At 38.5% G+C, this 23,832-nt stretch overlaps 1 protein-coding gene across 4 annotated transcripts in view; it reads left to right on the top strand.

The window, feature by feature from the left end:
• Positions 1 to 23,832, top strand: part of Acaca (acetyl-CoA carboxylase alpha) — a 273,487-nt gene that overhangs the window by 107,602 nt on the left and 142,053 nt on the right. For all 4 annotated transcript variants that reach the window (XM_041664329.1, XM_041664328.1, XM_041664331.1 and 1 more), the window contains 13 exons: positions 960 to 1,130; positions 3,177 to 3,338; positions 3,648 to 3,811; positions 7,525 to 7,675; positions 8,744 to 8,847; positions 12,585 to 12,666; positions 13,059 to 13,204; positions 14,887 to 15,037; positions 16,312 to 16,446; positions 17,246 to 17,392; positions 18,187 to 18,375; positions 19,065 to 19,165; positions 19,856 to 19,944. In XM_041664329.1, the coding sequence (XP_041520263.1) occupies positions 960 to 1,130; positions 3,177 to 3,338; positions 3,648 to 3,811; positions 7,525 to 7,675; positions 8,744 to 8,847; positions 12,585 to 12,666; positions 13,059 to 13,204; positions 14,887 to 15,037; positions 16,312 to 16,446; positions 17,246 to 17,392; positions 18,187 to 18,375; positions 19,065 to 19,165; positions 19,856 to 19,944 (1,792 nt within the window). The remainder of the gene's footprint in view (positions 1 to 959; positions 1,131 to 3,176; positions 3,339 to 3,647; positions 3,812 to 7,524; positions 7,676 to 8,743; positions 8,848 to 12,584; positions 12,667 to 13,058; positions 13,205 to 14,886; positions 15,038 to 16,311; positions 16,447 to 17,245; positions 17,393 to 18,186; positions 18,376 to 19,064; positions 19,166 to 19,855; positions 19,945 to 23,832) is intronic.

Raw genomic sequence — 23,832 nt, 5'->3', positions numbered from 1 at the left:
CTCAAGATATGTGTCTCCACACCTGGTTTATGTGGTGCTAGATCCTTGTGCATGCTAGGCAAGCACCCTATCCACTAAACTACAGCCCCAGTCCTTACCTTTTTTCTTCAGATTTAGATGATATGTAGCAAGCATTCTATTTTGTAGGAATTAATGTATTAAGTGTGTCATTCTGTAACAAGGAGCTCACCTTCCAGCCTTCCAGTCTGTAGTGTGTTTTCTTGTTAATTTCTACCTTAGTACATCATCACATATTTTAATTTTTAAAATAGCAGCAATCCATCTGCACTCCCTAGAGACCATTTTGGTAGGATACAAGTTGCTATAATAAAAATAACCAAAAATTTGACCCTATGGAGATAAAAGTTTCTTTATCATCATAGTTTGAGGTAAATTTTACAGGGCTGATGGGTTAGTTAAATTTCATGAGATCATCTTGAGATTTAAGTCTTTTATATTTGCTATTCTTAACTGCATTCTCTTCTGCATGGTTGAAATCTCATATGTTTGTTTATGCATCTCACCAATGCTTTAATCCCGCTGGTGAAAACATAGTCCCTATAAGAGATTTGTTGGTATCTACATGAGAGATTAGAAAACCCAGTCTTTAGCCAAATAGCAATGATTCAAAGAAGATGATATATTGGGAATACCGGAAATTAGAAAACAATGAAGAGTTTGCTACCATCTGTGTTTTTCCACTATGCCCTTTTGTCTGATGGGAGGTTGCTTGCAATCTAATCTGCAAACACTCCTTTCTCCCACTTTTCACTGATTTTTGTCATCCATGTCCCAGGATATTGCATAATAATCAGACGGGTGTGTGATTTTCTTAAATGTGGTTCAGTGTCTTTGGTGGCTTATACAAGCACTGGGTAGTTGACAGCTGTATGTAGTTACAGTGATGCAATGATTGGACAAAGTGAGAAACTTAAACAAGTTTCTTATCTTCCTTTAAGTGTGCGGTAAAACTTGCCAAAATGGTTGGTTATGTGAGTGCTGGTACTGTGGAATACTTATACAGCCAGGATGGAAGCTTCTACTTTTTGGAACTGAACCCACGGCTGCAGGTTGAACATCCTTGTACAGAGATGGTGGCTGATGTCAATCTTCCTGCAGCACAGCTTCAGGTGAGTCATCCTGACCTGGACTCAAGTTAGAGATTAGAAAATCTTGGAAACTCAGAGATACCTGAAAGACTGATGAGAGGAAAGAGCGTATAAGCATAGCCTCACCTATTGTCATTCTCAGTAATGTGAATTGTGTGGGTGTGGTTTAGTTTTCTGATTTGTTCAAACATAAAAAAATACTACTGTATCTTCTAGCTAGAAACAGCCAATAAACTGTTTTGAGAAGAAAGATTGCGTTTAAAGATTGACTTTCTTTAAAGTCAATCTCCTTTGGGTCTGGAGAGATGACTCTGGTTAAAGAACTGGCTATTCTTCCAGAGGACACAGATTTGATTCCCAATACCCATTTGGTGGTGCACAATAGTCTCTAATTCCTGTTTCAGGGGACCTATGCCCTCTTCTGGCTTCTACAGTCACTGCATGTGGTGCCCAGATAAAACATCCATATACATACTGTAAAATTTTTTAAAACAATCTGCTTTGTTTAATTATTTAATTATAGTAAACTTTATAATGTTGGTTTTAATCCCCATATCTGTTTCTAGTCTTATTTATTGAAGCAACTCTGTATGGAGGTAATGGTCAATATTTTCCAAGAAAGACTGTAGTATTACTTATGTATAAATAATGTATAAAGTAGTAGCTATTAATTCTGTGGTCTTATTTCAGCCTGGGAAACAAATACTATGGTAAATAGCAGTAGTAAATGATGAGATTAGATACTATTTTTAACCTGCTTCATTTTCAGACTGGGCTGGTTCACCCCATTAGGCAGCCTGGTAGTCTCTGCTCCCTGGAGAGACCGCATTGATGCTGAACTTAGTGTGGATACCAATGAGCGTCTAATCTCTAGCAGTCCTCTTACCCCAGCCTCTCAAGTCGCTTGGACTATAAGTATATGACAGAGTGCCTAGCTGATAATCTTGTATGACCTAGTTTTGAGTCTTAATGAGAACATCTTGCGTGGTCCTCTTAAAAATTCAAGGGTTTTTGCGGGTTTCTTTATATATTTTTTTTAACATTTATTTGTGTGTATGGGTGTGCATCTTCCACAGTATATGTTTGGAAGATATATAACAACTGTTGGGAATTGGTTCTCTCCTTCTACCATGGGTTCTGGAGTTTTAAATTCAGATAATCAGCCTTTGCTGTGAGGACTTTACTTGCTGAACCATCTCATTGGCTCTTATTAGGGATATTAATTTATAAATAACATTTTTTTGGGTGTGGTGGTACATTCCTATAATCCTAGCATTGCAGGCAGAATTCTGTGAGTTCGAGGTCAGCCTAGTCTATATAACAAATTTTTTGTTTTGTTTTTTCTTTTGTTTTTAGAGACTGGATTTCTCGGTGTAACAGCCCTAGCTGTCTTAGAACTTGCTCTGTAGACCAGGGTGTCCTCGAACTCACAGAGATCTGCTTGCCTCTGCCTCCTGAGTGCTGGGATTAAATGTGTGAGCTGCCACTCCCTGGCGTTACATAGCAATTTCTAGGACAGCTAGGGCTACATAGTAAGACCCTGTCTCAACAAACACACAGACAAGGTTTCATTATGATATTTTCAAACATTTTTGTTTTGTACTTTCATCATATCCTTCCCCAGTTACTTTTTCTTGTCCTCTCTTTGTAGGAACGGCCACTGGCCCTTCCCAAGTAAAGGTCTAAAGGCTCATTTACTTTTTTCAGTAGTTTGCATGCTTAGAGACAACTATAATGTTAAGACTTTTTAGCTATCTGAACTTCTTGACTGACTGTTGTCTTGGATAATTTTATTGTTATCCATCCATGGAGAAATGATTGTAGAAGAAAATCTCTGTTGCATTAGGAATTTGGGAATATTGTAGGAAAGGGGGATGATCCTAGAAAGTAACCCTTAGCACTGCATTCTATTTTGTGTATTTTAGATAAGTGTAGAACACAGAATACAAAAGTAGAGTGTTTTTGTAGTAACTTCAAAAAATGCAAAGACTGTTATGTATTTTGATAGCTTCCATCTGTTAACAAAAGGGGGCTGTGGAAAATTACATGTGTTTTATTACTTTTCAGATTGCCATGGGGATCCCTCTATTTAGGATCAAAGATATTCGTATGATGTATGGAGTATCTCCTTGGGGTGATGCTCCCATTGATTTTGAAAATTCTGCTCATGTTCCTTGCCCAAGGGGCCATGTAATTGCTGCTCGGATCACCAGTGAAAACCCAGATGAGGTAACCCTTCACTTAAACGGTTCAATATTAAGACAAGTGTCTGAGACCATGCTTTTTAAAAGCCTTGGAACTTCATTTTGAGAGGGAAATTTATAAAAGATTCTGAGAACAGATGTTTGATGGTTGTTGCACTGACCATTTAATTTCACTTTAGTGACTCAGGAAGCATCTGTGAGACTATAGCACTGGGCCTTGGCTTGCATGGGTTTTGGGTCAGCTGTGCTTGATCTCAGAGCCTGAATCCTGAATACCAGTGTTCTTTTCCTTGGAAGTATGATGTAGTCTCTCATATTCTTCACTTTCTAACAGGGGTTTAAGCCCAGCTCGGGAACAGTTCAGGAACTTAATTTTCGAAGCAATAAGAACGTTTGGGGTTATTTCAGTGTTGCTGCTGCTGGGGGACTTCATGAGTTTGCTGACTCCCAGTTCGGTCACTGCTTTTCCTGGGGAGAAAATAGAGAAGAAGCAATTTCGTGAGTATACTAGCATTTGATTGTGGTTTGCTTAATAAAATTGGGCTAATCCTTAGTGAAGGTATGACCATCCTTCATCTGCTGTGGAAAGCTTACTTGAAGAAATTTATCTTAGTTTGTACTTGACAGATCTTGTATTTCATTCTGTAGTTCTTGGCAGATGTTTCTCTGCTTCTCATGAGTCTTTTTTTTTTAAACACATGAAATCATTTACTATGTTTTTGTTTTTATAGTAATGGTAGTATTATTGGGGAGAGGTAGATTTTTTAAAACTATGAATTAGGTATCAGATAATTTATATATAAAGGTCTGTATCTGTCAGAATAAAATAAAGTGCTTCTTGGGTACCATGATTTCACTTACAGCCTCACAGTGTAGCTGTGAACAACTTATAGTCATTAAATTTTCTAATTTGACAGGTAAAATGTTTACGTGTATGTGTGTGTATAAATGTGTTTGTGTGTGTGTGTGTGTGTGTGTGTGTGTGTATGTATACATTGGTATGCCACATACTGCTTTGATTTTTGCATGCCTTGTGGAATCAAGCTCCCCAATATTTGCATCATCTCACATTCTTACCATTTTGTAATTCTGGTGATAATCCTTTAAAGTATGCAACCCTAGCATTTTCAAATATGCAGTATTATTAGCCACAATCACCTTGATATCTTGACATTTAAAATATTAAAATCTTGCTTGTTTTTTATGAAAAGGGGATAAAATAATTGTAAAAATTTCTTGTAAAAGGGCTGGAGGGATGGCTCATTGGTTAAGAGCATTGCCTGCTCTTCCGAAGGTCCTGAGTTCAATTCCCGGCAACCACATAGTCGCTCACAACCATCTATAATGAGGTCTGGTGCCCTCTTCTGGCAGGCATGCACACAGACAGAATATTGTATACATAATAAATAAATATTAAAAAAATTGCATGTAAAAGACTTTATTGTATTATAAGTATGCCACAGTTTACACAAATATAAATGGTATATTAAATATTAATATTTTGTTAATAATAAATATCAAATTATCAGCAGTTTTGTTTGACTAAAAAATGAGACTTTAGGAAATAATTTTGATGTATTTAATATATGTTTTAAAATATCTATCCCAGATTAAAAATTAGTTCATCTGCCTCTTTCTGTCTTCCATCCCTGCTTTCTCTTTCTCTACCCCTCTCTCTTGCCAGTTCTCTCTCTCCCAGCCTCCCTCCTTTCCTTCTTTTCTTTGTGGTACTAGAGATTGAACCCAGGACCTTATAAACTACTTATAAACTTCTCTTTCTGTTTTAATTTAAGCTTTAACAATGTGTTGCCTATGCTAGAGATTTAATAGTATTCCCTTCACCTTTGAACTGTTCACAGAGTGGGTATTCCCTTAGGATTTGTTAATAGTCTTAAGGGTATTCCCTTAGTATTTTTTAATAGTCTTATTTGTTATTATTGTTGCTGTTAGATTTTTTTTTAAATTTCAAGTGTATGAGTGTTTCCCTGTATGTATGTATGTATGTATGTATGTATGTGAACCACATGCATGGTGGTGCCTACAGAGGTCAGAACAGGGGTCAGATTTCCTGGAACTGGAGTTACAGATTATTGTGAGTCACCATGCAGGTGCTAACAAATGAACCTTGGTCCTCTTTAAGAGGAGCTAGAGCTCATCTTTCCAGTCTGATTCTTAAGTTTTTAATAATGTTCAAGACTGAGGAAGTCTCACTGTTTCTGTTTCTCTCTTTTGTACTTTACACTTCTTTACATTTATTCAAGACCATATTTGAAAATTTTCAAAATTATAGCAGTGCTACCAGAAAAAAAATGTATAGAGTTGCATTTCACTGTTTTATACTGCTTTAGTAAGTTGATGGTATGTGTGTGTGTGTGAGAGAGAGACAGAGAGAGACAGAGACAGAGAGAGAGAGACACAGAGAGAGAGAGAGAGGATAAAGGAAGAGGAGAAATCTAGGGGAGGACTCCTGGAAATTTAACTTTGGTAATCAAGCTTGGTGGCAGGTTAAGCCAGCTTGCTAGCTGTAGTCCATTTTGTGTGACTGCTTTTTATAACTGGGGCATAAGTTGAGTATTTTAGACAGTCACTTTTCCTCAGTATGTTCTCAGACAGGCCTCTGTTGGCATTTTTGTTTCAGTCTTGATTAAGCAGACCACTCTATTTATTCTGCAAGCTATGTCTGATGGCTTGCTCAGAAGTCCGACTTCTGCTCCGCTCTGTGTATTTATTTCTCTACAGAAGAAAGCAAATTAGGTCACCTTTTAGCGTATTGCAATAGTCTCTGCAATATGTTTGCTTACGACTGTGTCAAAAGTTCTTTTTTCAGCCCAGAACTTCCTTAGTTACATTCTTTGTTACAGCTAATCTGTACTATTTGCTTCGCCTTTAGATGTTTTTCTCTATAATAGTCTTAGCCCACACATTTAATATCATTTCTTATAATGTAAATACAAAGAAAACAGAAACATATGTGCTGTTACTGCTATATCCCTTGAACTATAGTTCATATATTTCTTTGTATCAGCATTCAGAAAATAATTGCTGAATGGTAGATTTGCCTCTGTCGGTATCTTCAAGCTGTCTGTTTCAGTCACACTGTTTCCTGAACACAGCACCTATTTTTTCTTGCTCTTGTTTGTTTTGTTTTATCTTCTTTTTAATCATTCATAAATTCACTATACTCAAGAGATAACATCGTGTTGGTCCTGACAGTACAGTAAAGACTAAATAGAGTCTGTGCCCTCATGACACTCTGTCATCCAGAGGAAGAAAGACAAGCAATTAAAATAGTGAGCAAGTATGATGACATCAGGATTGTAGAAGGACATTACAGAAATGTGTAGCTGTCAGACAATTCCAGTCTGTTGTTTTTAGCTTTGCTTTGCTTCGCCTCCCTTCCCTTCCCTTCCCTTCCCTTCCCTTCCCTTCCCTCCCCTCCCCTCCCCTCCCCTCCCCTCCCCTCCCCTCCTTTCTTCCCTTCCCTCCCTTCCCTTCCCTTCCCTGCCCTTCCCTCCCCTCCCCTCCCCTCCCCTCCCCTCCCCTCCCCTCCTTTCTTCCCTTCCCTTCCCTCCCTTCCCTTCCCTTCCCTCCCCTCCCCTCCCCTCCCCTCCCCTCCTTTCTTCCCTTCCCTTCCCTCCCTTCCCTTCCCTTCCCTTCCCTTCCCTTCCCTCCCCTCCCCTCCCCTCCCCTTCCCTTCCCTCCCCTCCCCTCCTTTCTTCCCTTCCCTTCCCTTCTCTCTCTCTTTCTTTCTTTTTTTGTAGGGAAATCTTATCAAAGTTTCCTAAGCTATTGCCTTTAAGTTTATTTTGTTGCATGGAAGTAATATATAAAGTAAGGATAATATAAAAATTAAGATGTAAGGATGTGGAAAATTAGTGCCCTAGTTTTAAATAGTCAGCAGTAAATGACTAGAGTGATAAAAATCTAGAAGTGAAAGCTGAGATTGGTTCTGTCTGTATTCTTTGTGAGGAAATGGTTTCTATTGCTCATGCTTTTTGGTAATATCTGTCAATACTTCTTTATACTGACTTCTTGGAAGCTTTCCTATTTAGAGTACATGAAAATGAGCCAGCTTACAGCTACATCTTCATGTTCTTGAAACTCTCTGTCTTCCTGCTAAGCCTCCAAATGAATGGAACAATTCTTTCAAATGATTGGTAAACACTAAAATATTTGTTGCTGTAATAACTTTTTTCTTTTGCTTCCCCTAGAAATATGGTGGTGGCATTGAAGGAGCTGTCTATTCGGGGTGACTTTCGAACTACAGTTGAGTACCTGATTAAACTACTGGAGACAGAAAGCTTTCAGTTGAATAGAATTGACACTGGCTGGCTGGACAGACTGATTGCAGAAAAAGTGCAGGTGTGTATTCTCCTCTTGAACACATAGCTTTGGGGATTGTTTGTCTGTTTTTGAGTTATTCTTTCATTTGTTCAGTGAAAATTTCATAGAGAGTAGAAGGAAAATTATTTTTTAAAATTTTTTGAAATTCTAAAGGTAAATGTAGGGATTTTTTTGTTTTTCTTTTTAAAAAAATTTATAAATTTTATCATAAAAAACTTGCAATTTAAAGTTACCCACAAATGATAGTTAACCAGACTCAAAGTCTATACATCTCAATGAACTTCTATGCAGTTGGAATAGCCATTCGAAAGTTGTGAGATTTCACATTGGGTTTTATTCTATAACTATCGATATATTTTTTATGCATTTATTCACTACTAAAATCAAAGGAAAGAAAACAAAGGGAAATGGATAACAGAGTTGGAATTAGAACAGCAACTGGCTTTATGTTGGCTGTTATCTGAATAGCTTTACATCTGCATCAGTCCTTCCTTATTTTTTCTCAAGGTCTCGCCTGCTCTCCCAAGAACCTAATTCAGATCTTAGTATCCACATGGTGGCTCATAGCCAGCCACCTGTAATTCTAGTTCCAGGGGACCTGATGCTGTCCTCTTACCTCAAGAGGGCCCAGGCACATGTATGGTGCACTTAACGTATACACAGGCAAACAACATACATAAAATAAAAATAAATTAAAAACAAAAAGCAGTTCTTTTGTAGTCTTAGCTGGCTTAAATCTCACTGTGTAGTCAAGGATGGTCTTTGACCTTCTGATTCTCCTTGCCTCTACTTCCCAGGTTCTGGGATTGCATCATTCTTGGGCCAAAAATCATAAAACATTTTATTTATTTAAATTTTTTTTTATTGTTTGGTTTTTTGAGACAGGATTTCTCTGTAGCTTTGGAGCCTGTCCTGGAACTAGCTCTGTAGACCAGGCTGGCCTTGAACTCACCGAGATCCACCTGCCTCTGCCTCGTGGATGCTGGGATTAAAAGCGTGTGCCACCACCACCTGGCGATTTTGACTTTATTTGACTTGCTTTGGTGTCACATGACCATGCTTTTGATCTGTCCTCTGTTCTTTTAGGCAGAACGTCCTGATACCATGTTGGGAGTTGTATGTGGGGCTCTCCATGTGGCAGATGTGAGCCTGAGGAATAGTGTCTCTAACTTCCTTCATTCCTTAGAAAGGTAGGCTTTGCTTTTGCGTCCGTACCAGCCAACCAGTGGTTGGGAGTGCAGGACTACAGCTCAAAGACCCATTTGTTTTTCTGCAACTTCTGGCACTGTATGAGTGCTAGTTGTTATTCATAAACTGATGGCAAAGGAGAAGGGGGATGGCTGGAAGTTAGTTTATGCCACCGTAGAACAGGTCACTATTTTTTAAAGTGTGTATGTGTTATGTACGTGTTCATGTGGGTATGTACATGTGTACCTCCATGTGATTGGAAGCCAAAGATTAACATTAGGTGTCTTTTTTATTGCACTTTTATTTTTATGGGTTTTTGTTTTGTTTATTTGGTTCCCCTGTTTTTGCTTTTAATTTTTTGAGATAAGGTCTCTCCAGGTTCCTGGCTGTACTTGAACTAGCTGTATAGACTACACTGGCTTCAAACTCAACCGAAATCCACCTTCCTCTGCCTCCTGAGTGCTGGGATTAAAAGCATGTGCCACTATGTCTGGCCTCACTTTATTTTTAGAAGTAAGAGTCTTTCAGTGAACCTGGAGCTCACTATTTCAACTAGGTTTGCTGGCCAGTGAACTCCCAGAATATGCCTATCTTCACCACTCCAGCTGCCCCACTACCATCACCACAGTGCTGGGGTTACAGACACGTGTCATTGTGCTCTGCTTTTCCAAGCCACTGGGAATCTGAACTCATATCCTCATGCTTTTATGGCAGGAACATTGCTCACTGAGCCATCTCCCCAGCTCCAAGGTTAATTAATTTTTTTAAACACTGAAATCCAACTGCAGCAAACATAGTTTCCTGAGAAAAGCTCCTTAAACCGTAGGGATGAAGTCCAGCATTTCTCCCTAACATCAAACCCTAAATATTTCTTGTATTACCTGCAGCACATTTCTGGAATTAATAACTGAGGCTGATATTCGGGATGACCTCAAAGTCTTTGAAGTGGAGGGTCAGGCATGTATGAAGCTGACCTAATTTTGTACATTGATTCCAGAGACTAAGCTCTGCCCAAGTCCCAAGGGGAATGGTCCAAAGGACTAATCACATCCAAGCACTTTAACTGCAGGCACTTTATTTCCTTCTGTGTTGTTAGACTTATATTGGCCCCCTTTCAAAGTATCTGAAAGGAAGAAAAGAAGCAAATTTTTTGAAAATTGAACTGAGGTTTCAAGCCCTGTGATAAATATCTCACTGTGTTATTTTCATACACTAAAACCTTCAGCAGCTTGCTTTTCCTTTCTGACTCAGATCTAAATCCCTCGGTGTTAATTTCAACTCCCTGAACACTTTGGCCCCCTCACCAGTCCACTCTTTCTCATTTCTATTCCTCAACCTGCATCTCTAACCTATAAATGGACTCTCTACACATGTAAGAGTTCATTAATAAATCCTTTAGTTTTCTTTTAGTTTGTTGTGTTTTGTTGAGATAGTTTTATTGTATGTTTATAACATTGTATGTTTATCCATAAGTAGTCCAGGCTGGCTTCTAATTCACAGTCCACTTGCTTTAGTCTCCAGAGTTCTGGCATTATAGATGTATCAACATTTTGAGCCTACTGTTCTTTAAACGAAACAAAACAAAATTTGTGTGGCACATATGTGTGAATGCCTGCAAACCACAGAAGCTGGTGCTGGAGTTAAAAGGCAGCTGTAAACTACTCCATGTAAGATGGGAACTAAACTCAGAAATTCTGGAAGAGCAGATATTAAGCCATCTCAGACAGGCGGTGGTTGCGCACGCCTTCAATCCCAGCACTTGGGAGGCAGAGACAGGCAGATCTCTGTTAGTTCAGGGCCGGCCTAGTCTACAAAAGCTAGTTCCAGGACAGGCTCCATAGCTACAGAGAAACCGGTCTCAGAGGGGGAAAAAAAAGGAACAAAAAAATTAAATCATCTCTGCAGCCCCAACATTTTATTTTTAATTAATTTCAAAAACTTGAACTTTGAAATAATCTTTTGGGGAAAGCATAATGTTTGTCCAGGCTGACCTCAAACACACTATGTAGCTAGCTGTTGCTAGCCTTGAACTCATAATTCTCCTACCTGTACCTCCCAAGTGCTTTAATTACAGGCATATGCTATAACACATGGCATAATTCTGTTTAAATTTTTTTGTCTTTTGAGATAGGGTCTCTTTGTAAAGCCCTAGTTGACTTAGAACTCATTTTGGAGACCAGCCTGGAGCTCACAGGGCTCTGCCTTTTTCTGCCTCCAGAGCACTGGGAGTAAAGTTGTATGCCTCCATACCCCGCCTCATAGTTTGCCTTTTATTAGTTACTATCTGTAACCAGTATAGATAACGTACATACTCTTCACTCATATTTACTGGCTATCAGGAAATCAGCTACCCTTCTTTATTTTTTTTTATATTTATTATTTATACAATATTCTGTCTGTGTGTATGTCTGCAGGCCAGAAGAGGGCACCAGACCCCATTACAGATGGTTGTGAGCCACCATGTGGTTGCTGGGAATTGAACTCAGGACTTTTGGAAGAGCAGGCAGTGCTCTTAACCTCTGAGCCATCTCTCCAGCCCCAGCTACCCTTCTTTAGTGCTCCCCGTTTTTATTAGTTTTTCAAATTCTGACTTATTTTGTTTGTGACAACAATGCATCCTACTTCAGCTCTTTTTTTTTTTTTTTTTTTTTTTGAGACAGGGTTTCTCTGTCTCTGTGTAGCCCTGGCCATCTTGTAACTGGTTCTGTAGACCTGGCTGTTTTTCATTATGCATCCTTTTGAAATATAGAATATCTATTAATTGTTCTTTAAAATGAAATTACTAGGCTTAGTGGTTCATTCGCACCTACAATCTTTGCACTTAAGAAGCTAAAGTAAGCTGGGCGATGGTGGAACAAGCCTTTTGAGAGGTAGAGTCAGGTAGATCTCTGAGTTCAAGGCCAGTGTGGTCTACAGAGCTTGTTTCAGGATAACCAGGGCTACACAGAAAAACCCTATCTTGAAAAATTAAAACCAAACCGAACAAAACAAAACAAAAAAAGTAGGGGACTGGGCAGTGGTGGCACACACTCCTTTATTCCCAGCATTTGGGAGGTAGCCGGATACATGGTTAGAGAAATAGCTGGAGTTGGGTGGACTGAGCTCTCTCATGATAAAATCACAGCACCCAGGAAGTTAAATACAGTTGAACAGAGAAGTGGGTTATTGCATACAGCTGAACCAGGAGGCAGGGTATTACGATAACCAGGGGAGCAGGATTTATGTGTGGAGCTGGATCAAAGAAAGATACAGGCATAGGTAATTGTGTTAAGGCACAATATCTCTAAGGAACAGTCTTTATTTAAATATCAGGGCAAAGAGTGCTATGGTGGAAGTTTTTACATATACTGTCAACTAGAAGAGAAGGCTTTGCAGTTTCTCTGAACCTTTTCCTGGGAAGGCTTTGCCATTTTCCTTGAGTCTGAGGCTCTGAGGTCTTGGCATACCTGTGTCCCTGTCAGCAGCACATATTCACTCAGAACATCACTCACTTGGTCCTTCTTCCATTCCCTGTAGATAGTAAGTTTTATGTTTTGTATATAATACCACAATTAAATGTAAAAAATAAATTTCACTCTTTTTTCATAATATATATGATCACTTTTTTATAGGCAGTCATTTAGTTTTTTTTCTCTTATTACTATTTCAGGAAATATCACAATCAATAATCTTTGAGATTTCTTTATAACCTATTAGAACTTTATAGAAGTAAGTATGTCATATATTGTCATTCTTTCAGGGGTCAAGTCCTTCCTGCTCACACACTTCTGAACACAGTAGATGTTGAACTTATCTATGAAGGAATCAAATATGTACTTAAGGTATGCAATCCCCACCAAAGTCTACACTTTAGTTTCTATCTTCTCTTCTGTTCTTAAAGCTAGTTTTCTTAGGCTGAGAGACAGAGAAAGTTTGCTTTTGTTTACGAATTGGAATATTCCAGTCATTATTTGTGTCAGTGTCAGGAATCAGTATTTGGCAGTTCTGTGGAAATATAGTTATTTCTTACCTTGACATACTTCCAAGAGATAATGAAGAGGCAGGGAACAGCTGGAAGAGAGAAAAACAGCTGACGTTACCCCGGTTTGCAGGTAACAGGTATAAGCAGCACTAGTGTCACCACTCTCTTCTTGACAACTTCTTAACCTTTATTTTTGAAATACTACATTGTGTCTCAGGCTGTGCTTGTCTTTCCGGCCCTTGTTTACTGCAGGTGACTCGACAGTCTCCCAACTCTTATGTGGTGATCATGAACGGCTCATGTGTAGAAGTTGACGTGCATCGGCTGAGTGATGGTGGACTGCTCTTATCTTATGATGGCAGCAGTTATACCACTTACATGAAGGAGGAAGTGGATAGGTGAGTGACTGTTTAAGGTCTAGTTGCTTGCCATTGTATTAACTTTTCCACTTACTGTTAGGATTATTCCAAGAGTACAAAAGTGTTTATAATTGTAAACATGTCTATGATTGTAAACATGTCTTTAGCTGGGTGTCATGTTCTGTGTTTGTGGTTTCAGTTACTCAGGAGGCTGAGTTCTTTCTTCCTTGAGGGAAGGAGTTTAAGGCCAGCATATGCAACTTAATGTGATCTTGTCACTTAAGGAAAGAAAACATGTTTCCCTACCCCTCCAATGCAGTAGACAGAAAAAGTAATTTATCCTTGAAACAAACTATAATAATTGATAGTTTTTGTATATTGATTAGAATTTATATAATCATATAAAAATTATTCATTGGTGCATACTGTTTTTTTCTTTAAATATACCCACAAATTATTATCTATTAAATACTATTTGCACTTTTCTTTTTTTAAATATTTATTTTATGTCATTTACATGTACCTGAGTATAAAAATTTATCATTTATCTCCAGTCCTTTGCAAGAACAGCAAATGTTCTTATCTTCCACCCCCCACTTCCAGTCTCATAGCTCAGGTCTTGTTGTGTACATAATGATCTTGAACTTCTTTATGATCTTCTTGCTTCTACCTCCTGCATGCTGAAGTTATCAATATACATCACCACACCTGATTTATGTGGTCCTCAGGGCTGAACCCAGAGCTTCATGCATGCTAGGCAAGCACCATACCAACTGTACTACATTCTCAGATCTCTGCATCTCTCTCTCTCTTTTTAGTAGTATATCACACCAGCCATATTGCTGTGAGAATTAAAAGGTTTGATCTATTTGGAATGCATAAAGTATTGCTACAATATAGTTATTGTTCCACAAATATTATAGTTGAGCTTGCTATTTCATGCCTCTAACTCTAGCATTGAAGAAGCTGAAGAGGCCAGACTCGGTTACGTAGTGAAGTTCTTTCGGAGAAAGAAATAAAGAGAAAGGAGAGAGGGAGAAAAATGAAGGAAGGGGTTATTAGTTATTATAGTATCATTATCTTTGTATTTTATATAAGTATTCTTTTTTTAAAGTTTATGTTGTATTCCTGTATATGAATATATCATAATTTATTTCATCTAACTCTTAACTCAAGATTGTTACTAAAATTCTAAATAAGGACCAGCAAGATAGCTAGACAGATAAAGGCACTTGCTGCCAAGCTTGACACCTAAGTTTAATCCCTCACACCCACATGGCAGAAGAGAGAACCAACTCCTGCAAGTTGTCCTCTGACCTCCATAAATGCACATACCCACACATGGTACAATTGCATGTAAACTAAATAAATAGATATATAAGATACACAATTTAAAAATTATAAACAAAGATAAAGTGAATACCTTGTTTGTGTGTGTGCATTGTATATGCGATAACATTTTCTTTGGGTTGTTTGTTTGTTTGTTTTTTGGTTTTTCAAGACAAGGTTTCTCAGTAGCTTTGGAGCCTGTCCTGGAACTTGCTCTGTAGATCAGGCTGGCCTGAATTCACAGAGATCCACCTGTCTCTGCTTCTTGAGTGCTGGGATTAAAAGCGTGCACCACCACATGGCTTACTTATTGTTTTTAAGACTGACATTTCTCTCATTTTGCTTTATAACCAGAGTGCTTTATTGGCTTGCCTGTTCTACTTATCTCTTAGATACCGAATCACAATCGGCAATAAAACCTGTGTGTTTGAGAAAGAAAATGACCCATCTGTAATGCGCTCACCTTCTGCTGGGAAGTTAATCCAGTATATCGTGGAAGATGGAGGCCATGTGTTTGCTGGCCAGTGCTATGCTGAGATTGAGGTCAGGGTGGGGAATAGGCTACTGGGTCATGGGAGGGAACATAGGTTGGTGGTAATAGGCTAGAATTGGAACTAACAGAAAGGAAGAACATCAGTTAATTTAGTGTAGATTGTGAACCTTAAGATTTAAAAACAAAAGCTCACTATTTTCCTTTGACAGGTGAAGACACCTGAGCTTTAAAAAAATATAGTAGCAAGAGTACTAAGTGACAGTTGCTATGCTAACTGTTGACTACTACAGGATATGCTGGTAGAGTTGGGCACAAAGCAAATAAGTAATGAAGTATGATGAATTCTAAGAACAAGAGGGTCACCTAACCCTAACTGAGATAGGGTGTGAGGTAAGGAAAGGCATCCTAAAAGAAGAGACACTTGCTTAGTCTTCCTTTTGAAAATATAGATAGTTGGTGAAGATGGGCAGGAGACAATGCTTGACATTGAGGCACAGAAACAAGACAGTGCGTTGCAGTAGAATTTATTGAGCATAGATTAGAATTTGATGTGGAATGACAGGTAAAAACTCCATAGAAGGAAATTGAGATCATGATGGAGCATATGATTGTCCTGAAGCCTGCAGGGAATCATTGAAGGATTTTAAGTGGGAATATGGTATGATGGGATTTAGGCTCTAGAGTGAAGGTTTAGGTGGACCTTATTGGAGGTAAATGCTACAAAGGGACTACATCTCATAATAGATTTTTAAAAGTACTCCAGGGGATCTGACACTCTTACACAGACAATGTCCACACAAAATAAATAAATAAAAAGAAAAAAGTATTCTAGGCCTGAAATGAAATGACCTAGCACAGAGACACTGCAGCAAAGATGCTAGTGATAGATTTAGAAGTTGTACTTACTGGTGACTGGTGTTCAGTAAGGAGAAAGGTGTGAAAAATGCTGGCATGATGACAAGTAAATTCACAAACAGTAGCAAAATATATTTAGTTTACAAAAGTGTTGTAATCCCAGCACTTGATATGCCAGAGGGCCAGGAGTTCAAGGTCATAATCAGCTACATAGCAAACTGATTTAGTGACATAGACAGCTTTTGGTTCAGCAAACCATGAAAACAGTCAAAAATCCAAAAGTAAAACAGGAATCATTAGTGTCTGTTTTTAATCCTCAGATATGCTCTGAGAAATTTACCAGTTGCCTGCCTTAATGCTTCACTGGAGATTTTGATAGATTCTCATTTTTGGAGGGTTAAACTAAGTGTATTCCAGCTTAGATGTTAAGAGGAAAACTGTCCTTTTAACTATTCTGTATTCATTACAGGTAATGAAGATGGTGATGACTTTAACAGCCGTAGAATCTGGGTGCATCCATTATGTCAAGCGATCTGGAGCAGCTCTTGACCCTGGCTGTGTGATAGCCAAAATGCAGCTGGACAACCCCAGTAAAGTCCAACAGGTAAGGAAGGCATTAGGATATCACTCCAAGAGCGAGTAACACAGGAACTTGGAGGAACTTGAATGACAACTCGTCTCCTCTCCAATCTTTTCCTCCTTTCCTTCTTCACCTCCTTCCTCCCATTTTGCATGTATGTATGTCAGAGTATGTATGTGCTATTCATGTGTTTGTGTGTCAGAGGAGGGCATTAGGTGACCTACTTTATCACTCTCCACCTCATTCCCTGGAGATGGTTTTCACTGAACCTGAGCTAGGCTGGCAGCCAGCAAGCGCCAGCAGTTCTGCTTCTGTCCCCTAACAGTGCCGGTGTGGTCCAGCCCAGATTTTTTTGTATAGGTCCTAAGGATCTGAACTCAGGTTCTAATGCTTGTGCAGTGAGTGCTCTTACCCCGTCCTTTCTTTCTTTTCATCTTGAACTCCTCTTCTTGCCTCTATCTCCCAAGTTTTTTGGTTTTTTTTTTTTTGGTTTTTTTCGAGACAGGGTTTCTCTGTGACTTTGGAGCCTGTCCTGGAAGTATGTGCCACCACAGTTAACTTCTTGTCATTTTTTTTCATAATTATTTTTTTTCCTGCTGGTTTTGTCCTTTGTATTTGTGCCTGTAGTACTGTGGAACTGGAGTTTGCATTAGCCAGTATAAAGCTGAGATTCTGTCATTTTCTCGTAGTGTTTCATTCACTGACTTCACTCCAAATAGGTCTGTACCATGAAAGGATATCTCAGTTTTGATGGTGACTGAATTGTGATAGTGTTTATGTCCAGAGCAGATGGTAATGAATGATGATTTTTTATGATCCACAGGCTGAACTTCACACAGGTAGCCTGCCACAGATCCAGAGCACAGCTCTCAGAGGCGAGAAGCTCCATCGAGTGTTCCACTATGTCCTAGATAACCTAGTTAATGTGATGAGTGGATACTGCCTTCCAGATCCTTTCTTCAGCTGCAGGGTATGAGTTGCTTTCCTGGGAAGGGGTGTACAGATGTATTGATTCTCTAGAGTAACTTCACATCTCAGGAGGAACTTTTAAGATTGATTCCCCCACCTTACCTCCTTTTTGGTGCTTGGGATTGAACCCAGGGCCTTAAGCACTGTACCACTGAGTTACATCTTGAGCTCATAAAGAATGTTTTTAGTGGGAAAGGTTGTTTGACCTGCTATGTTCCCACATTTTGTTGTTGGACTTGAAGCTATTTATTTATTTACTTATTTACTTACTTGCTTACTTATTGGAAACAGGGTTTCTCTATGTAGCTCTGGCTATCCTAGAACTCAAGACTGTGGAGACCAGGCTGACCTCAAATTCAAACTCACAGAGGTCTGTCTGCCTCTGCTTCTGCCTCCCAAATGCTAGGATTAAAAGCATATAACACCATGCTTGAATTGACTTGACATTTTGAGTCCTTCTTAGTTTTGTCATTTGCTTGGGATTATTTCTTTTTGAACTATAGGCTGGGGCAGTGTTTGATGTTTATGCTGCACTTTTAAAGTAAGCGCTGGGGACTGGAGAGAAGGCTCAGTGTTAACAGTACTTGTTCTTGATGAACATGTGTTCCCAGCATTTACATGGTGGTTCAGAATCGTCTGTAACTCCCAAGCACTCATGTGATGCACTTCCATGCACATAAAAGAAATAAATCTAAAGTAAGCATGAACATTGAAGTAGAGTAGATTCAGTTTTCTCATTATATTTTGGGAATTGTATTGACCTTGTATCCTATTTGATTACTTTTTTCTCCTCAGGTAAAAGACTGGGTAGAACGATTGATGAAGACTCTCAGAGATCCCTCCCTGCCTCTTCTAGAGTTGCAGGATATCATGACCAGTGTTTCTGGCCGTATCCCCCTCAATGTGGAGAAGTCTATTAAGAAGGAAATGGCTCAGTATGCTAGCAACATCACATCAGTTCTCTGTCAGTTTCCCAGCCAGCAGGTATTTATGGAGTAACACTGTCATTATATTCTGTTGACTGCCACTGGAATTCATGCTCTAGGAGCCCTCTCTGTTTGGCTCCTTCCTACTGTGTGATTTTCCCACTGTAAGCATTGAATCCTTTACAAAACTGCCTCAGGATATGAGCCCAATAAGGCAGCACTATATGTACATGTAGAATATCTTATACTCTGTGAGGAAAAGTGAGCTTTGGCTTTGTATTCCTTATCACTTTGCTTTCGGGAAGAGTCCCTGATTAGAGTTGTTTTTGTAAGAGTGACATGAAGGATATTGGTAATCTGTTTGCCTGACCCTCTCCGACTACCTCAGCAGTCCTTATCCTTTGCTATAATGCAGGGTTATATAGGGAGTAAAGCTGGGGAAGTAAGGAGTAAGGTGTGGATTTTGACCTTAGACCAACTTTTGCCCATCACAGTTTCTAGTTAATGTAGTTCTGTGATGGAATTATTAGTGTATCTGGGAAAGGGTGGAAAGAGTTAGAAATTCTTTGTTTATTTAGCAAGCTTCTAAATTTCTAGTAACTTTTTACTGCCAACAACATGTCAAAGATAGGAGTTATCTTATTATATAACCAAGAAGATTTCTTTGGTAGTGGTGGTGATGTAGAGAATGTGCATTGGGTCCCTTTGACAGGAAGGGCTTCATTTTTCTTACTTCTTTTGCCTTAGATTGCCAACATCTTAGATAGTCATGCAGCTACACTGAACCGGAAATCTGAGCGGGAAGTCTTCTTCATGAACACCCAGAGCATTGTCCAGCTGGTGCAGAGGTAGTCACATGGGTCTCCAGAGTCTCATGCCTTCTTTGCTTTCAATTGGGCATGTAAACATTTACTTCAAATCTAACTTTAAGAGAGACGAAAGAACTTTATCTTTCAGAAAGTGCCTTGTGTCTTTTTGCTATCTTATCATTATGACCTAACTCATTCAGTATTTCTGCTGTTTTCATAATATTCTGTCAGTTATTATGGCCTCTAAATCCTATTGTTTTCTTTTTATTGCTGTTTTGATGAAGATCCTAATTTTTCTTTTAACGTAGACTCCAATGTGTTTATTGTTTGTATTTTATTTGTCCAGGTATTAGAAATAAAGAGCTATCCAGAGCATTTTTAATTTCAAGATACTTAAATTTTTCAAAAGTTCCTTAGCCATTTGAAGCTAGATGATGACTCAGCAGTATAAGCTAATTCCACAGTGTCATTAGATAAAGATACAAAGTCTGGGGAATGAAGAGTAGGGGTGCTTTTTATTTTCCTTTTCTGCTTTTCCTTTATAAAAGATTTATGCACTGAAGTTACTTTTCAGCTTAGAATTTAAGTTAATATGTTTGAATTTTCAACCTGAAAATACAAGCTACAAGCCTGTCTGATATTCAGAGGGAAGGCAGTTCAGGGGAAAGTCTAGAAAGTAATTTTGCCCATTGAGCTTATTTAATAGCATTGGCCTATCCTGCTTCATAGGTACCGAAGTGGCATCCGTGGCCACATGAAGGCTGTGGTGATGGATCTGCTCCGACAGTACCTGCGTGTAGAGACACAGTTTCAGAATGGTAAGCTTTGTCCTAAGGACTCTCTAAGGAAGTCTGTAACTCTGATTACTGTGTAAGAGCTAAGCCAGTTCATCCTGACACTAACACTTTCTTCCCATTAACAAACTTTCTTTCTCACTTCCCTGAAAAACTAAAACCTCTATACCTCACCAGTATGAAAAAGAACACTAACATAACATAGCTTGGTGAAACTGGAACTCCCGTGTGCTTCTGAGGAAGGGTTGAAATGTTCTTGTAGAGATTATTATTCCCTGTTGACATCTTCTTGACCTTGTGTAGTGAGAGTTGGTTGAGCCATGATCAGCTTGAAATTGAAATTCCCTGTCTGAAGAGCTTGCCTCTCAGCAACTAATCCAAGGGTTGAACCACAGGCATATGGGAAGGGCTTAAAATCTTCACTACTTTTTAGTGTGTCATTTGGTTGGAATTTATCCCTGACTTTCTCTGAAGAGCTTCACTAAATGATGGATAGTCTTTAAGAGAGAAATAAATACCTTGGTTAAGATTTTAAAGCTACATACTGTTGTTTATGGCATCCTGCCACAAGATGGCAGTGTAACACCAAGTTCTCTCTTCCCATGCTCTGCTCACTTTTGCAGCATTTAAGAGATGTCTCTACCCTTTATGACCAGTTAAATCGCCGAAGCAGATATTAGCAAGTTAAATAACGTTGGCTTTATGCCAATTAAAGCAAGGTTGATAAATTCAGGGGCAGTCAATCTATCATGTACTAATATAGTAAGAAAGAATAAACAGAGTCATTATCTCAAGATATTAGGGATAAAAATATTGGACAAAGATCAGTATGGAATGAAATGATATTTTTGCTAGTTGGCGTGTTCCCACCTCTACTCCTATGCTGGGGATAAATCAATAAGTTACATCTTTACTCCTGAAATGGAATATTTAAACTTGTTAAGATGACCCACAAACATTTCTCATGATTAAGTCATACATAATGGCAACTTGTTCAAAATTCTACTTTTAAGATGAAAGCAGTGGCCTCACTGTGTCCATTCAGCGTCATGCTGGGTGTCCTTGCTATTGCAGTAAGATAAGAAAAGGATTTAGGAAATCTTAGAGCATGAAGACATTCCCTTCAAATCCCAGAGCTTGGGAGATGATGACAGAAGAGTATCAGAAGTTCAAGGCCACTCTTGGCTACATGAGACCTTGTCTCAAAAAATATAAAGGTTTGAGAACTTGTGGTAATTAAGATTGGCCACCAAGAAATTCAGTGCCTACTTGGAAGGCTCAAAGAACCCCCAAGTTTATTACTAAATTATTTAAAACCAAACAAAAATTTCTAAGTATGAAAGTCAAACCTGCAAGGCTTAGTGGTGAGCACCTTTATTTGGGAGAAAGAGGCAGGATCTCAAGCAAACAAACAAATCAAACATAAAATTCAGTTGCAGCCGGGCATAGTGTCATTGGCCTTTAATCCCAGTACTCAAGAGGCAGAGGTATGGGGATCTCTGTGAGTTTGAGGCCAGCCTGGTTTACAAAGCAAGTTCCAGGACAGCTCTGTCTTGAAAAACTAAAAGAGTAAAAAAAGTTAAAAAAAATAAAAATTCAGTTGTAGCTGGGGTGTAACTCCAGACTAGAGCACTTGGCTATCATGCATGAGGTCCTGGGTTCAGTCCTCAACACTTCGGAAAATATTTCTTTTTAACTACTTACTTTTGAGAATGAGAATTTTTCTCATTCTTTAGCTGTGGCCTGCCTCCCACTTGCTTTGTAGATCAGGCTTGCCTTGAATTCATAGAGATCTCCCCCCTGCCTCCCAAGTGCCATTTGAGATTCAGGTATGTGCCATCAGGTACAGCCTGAAAAGACCTCTTTATAACAATTGTTTAGAAAAACAGTTTTGAAAAATATACTATTTAAAATTGCAGTTAGAACCCATAAAATATAAAGGTACAAATACAATTAAAAGCATGCACTTCTCTTCTGGTGGGAATTCTAATGAGTGAACAGTAGTGTAATATCAAGAACAAGACACTGTTACAAAGGTATCAGTTATTGCTAAATTCACTTTGTCAACCTGTTAGCATTCTAATAAGCACACCTCTAGGTATCTTTGTGAGACTTATCAAGCTGATTCTAAGATTTACACAGAATTCTGACAATAGACAAGATATTTCCAAAGTAGCTGTAGCTGTAATCCCGGCACTCAGAAGACAGGCAGAAGGATTGGTGTATATTCAAGACCAGCCTGGTCTCCACAGCAAGTGCTAGGGCTACCCAGTGAGATTCTGTTTGAAACAACAAGACGAATTCTAAAGCAATAGAAAATAAAAAATACTTGTTGCATGAGATACCAAGATTTGCATATAAAGCCATCTTAATTAAACAGCTGTGACATCTAAGAAAGGACAGAGTTATAGATAAAAGAAACATAATTACCCAGAAGTAGATCCATATGCATATGATTCATTTCTTGATAGAGCAGGCATTGTGATCAAGAGGAAAAGGAGAAGCATAGTTAAACAATACCAAGATCAGGAGCGAGGCATCCACACTTCATTCCGTACACTCAGGACCAATTTCAAGTAAAGTAAAGATTTAAACATCTATCAAATAGGCTAAATTATGAAATTTTAGGATATCCTTATGACCTCAGGATAAAGAAGAGGTTATCATACTACTGACAAGAAGTGCATTCTGTAATGGAAACAACTGATTCATCTGTCTGCTCAGGAACTTCTCTTCATCCCATGTACTGTTAAGAAATCGAGAACATAGGCTACAAAGTGAAAGGAGCTATTTATAAAATTTATACCTATGATAGGATTAGTACTAGTATGTAAAATGCAATGGAACATAAAAATGGGCAAGAGAGAGAAAAAGATATTTCACAGAAGAGGAAGCACAAATAATCCATAAACTTCAAGAAAATACTCACTCCCATTACCAATTACAGAAATAGGAACCCAAATCACAGATTTTACAATTACATTATACTGCACTTGGGAATGGCAGTGCAAATGGCATGATTGCTTCAGAAAACAGCATGTCCATATCTAGTAAGTCTTTGATAAAGTTGTTTTTATTTTTGCTCTTTAGTGTAGTAATCTTATTCTAAGATATAAGTACCATTTTTGTGTTACTACTATTCATAATAGCAAAAAAAATAAAGAGGAAGCCCTCTAAATATTTACAAATAGAATGACTTTTTGATTTCTAGGATATTCCTACAGTGGAATATTGTATAGCACTAAAAATAGATGATTCCTTAGGAACACATATAAACAAGTGAATCAGTACATAGTGTGCTTCTGTTTTATCAAGGTCAAAACCAGGAAGAAAGAAGTTAGATATATTGTTGACAGATGTAAAGAAAGCAAAAAATTCAGCTCAGTAATTGTTTTGAAGAACATATAGTAGATAGGGGTATTAAGAGGCACTAAATGTATTTTTAAATTTAGAAGCTTTGAAGGTGAATATTTTGGTTCATTCTTCTAGCATGTGGGAATCTGAGGCAAAAAGATTGCCAAATTTAAGGCCAGCATTGTACCGTATACCGAGAACTAGGGAGGGGGTCTAGGAGATTATAACTGGAGAGATGGTTCATCAGTAAGAGGACTTACTGCACAGCTGCCAAGGCTTCCACACCTCTTCCGTCCTTGCTGAGCTCCTGTGTACATGTGGAATACACATAAAATAACAGTAATACTCTTTCTTGTTTTTTAAAGATGTGTTTATATGTATATGTATATGTATGAACACACACACACACACACACACACACATATATATATTTATTTATTTAAAGAAAAAAATTTCAGAGTCAGAAAGTGATGGCTCACATTCCTTATCCCAACACTTAGGAGGCAGAGGCAGTCAGATCTCTGAGTTTGTGGCCAGCCTGGTATAGAGCAAGTTTCA

The sequence above is a fragment of the Microtus oregoni genome, unplaced genomic scaffold, assembly GCF_018167655.1.
Source record: "Microtus oregoni isolate MIOR12 unplaced genomic scaffold, Mior012 000015F_ref0000493, whole genome shotgun sequence".
NCBI lineage: Eukaryota > Metazoa > Chordata > Mammalia > Rodentia > Cricetidae > Microtus > Microtus oregoni.
This window is presented reverse-complemented; position numbering and strand designations above follow the sequence as displayed.